We start from the raw sequence: 982 nt of genomic DNA, 5'->3' as shown, positions 1-982 counted from the left end.
CAAACCATGTTATTTTGTGAGATTTTTTATGTGTGGGGTATTGACTTCATGGGGCCATTCCCAAACTCTAATGGTTTTCTCTACATTCTACTTGTCATTGATTATGTGTCCAAATGGGTGGAAGCGATACCCACCCGGACCGACGATGCTAATGTAGTCCTTTCTTTTGTGAGAAATAACATAATTTGTCACTTTGGGTTATCACAAGCAATCTTGAGTGACCAAGGTTCACGTTTTTGCAATAAAAGAATGGAAGGACTCATGAAGAAGTATGGGATCATACACAAAGTAGCCACAACCTATCACCCACAAACGAACAGCCAAGACGAGGTCTCCAATTGGGAGATGAAGCGCATATTGGAAAAGATTGTAAAGCCTAATAGAAAAGATTGGAGTGCTAAGCTTACTGATGTGCTTTGGGCCTACCAAACGGCGTACAAGACGCTAATTGGCATGAGCCCCTTTCGGTTGGTATATGGAAAAGCTTGCCACTTACCGGTGGAGGTAGAGCATAAAGCATATTGGGCTGTCACGGAGTGCAATCTAAGTTTGCCAGGGGGCGAAATTGAGAGAAAGCTACAATTAGTGGAATTGGAGTGTTTGAGATTAGAAGACTATGAGAACTCTAGACTCTACAAGGAGAGGATGAAAGCCGTGCATGATAAGAACATAAGAAGAGGAGAATTTAGAGCCGGCGATCTAGTCCATCTCTATAATTCATGATTAAGATTGTTGCCCGGAAAACTAAGGTCAAGATGGGAAGGACCTTATCAGGTACAGAAGGCGAAGCCGTATGGGATCTATCATTTGCGCCATCCTTCATGCCCCGACATCTTCAAGGTTAATGGGCATCGTCTAAAGTTGTGTCATGGAGAAAAGATGAAAAGCAACAAGGAGATTGAGGTGTTCCTTTTGGAGGATGCACCTAATGGCAACGAGAATCGAGCTCATGACCGTCCAACTTAAGGACGTTAAAGAAAAG

At 43.1% G+C, this 982-nt stretch overlaps 1 protein-coding gene across 1 annotated transcript; it reads left to right on the top strand.

Annotated features, from left to right (window-relative positions):
- LOC107607371 lies at window positions 250-723 on the top strand. The gene has a single exon (XM_016309334.1). It carries the CDS (start codon window positions 250-252, stop codon window positions 721-723), a length of 474 nt encoding a protein of 157 aa, XP_016164820.1.

The sequence above is a fragment of the Arachis ipaensis genome, chromosome B07 (assembly GCF_000816755.2).
Source record: "Arachis ipaensis cultivar K30076 chromosome B07, Araip1.1, whole genome shotgun sequence".
Taxonomy (NCBI): Eukaryota; Viridiplantae; Streptophyta; class Magnoliopsida; order Fabales; family Fabaceae; genus Arachis; species Arachis ipaensis.
Note: the sequence above shows the minus strand (reverse complement) of the source record. Positions and strands in the feature narration are given on the sequence as shown.

Coding starts and splice junctions, on each gene's coding strand:
- LOC107607371 (XM_016309334.1), top strand. CDS start 250: ATGGAAGGACTCATGAAGAAGTATGGGATCATACACAAAGTAGCCACA.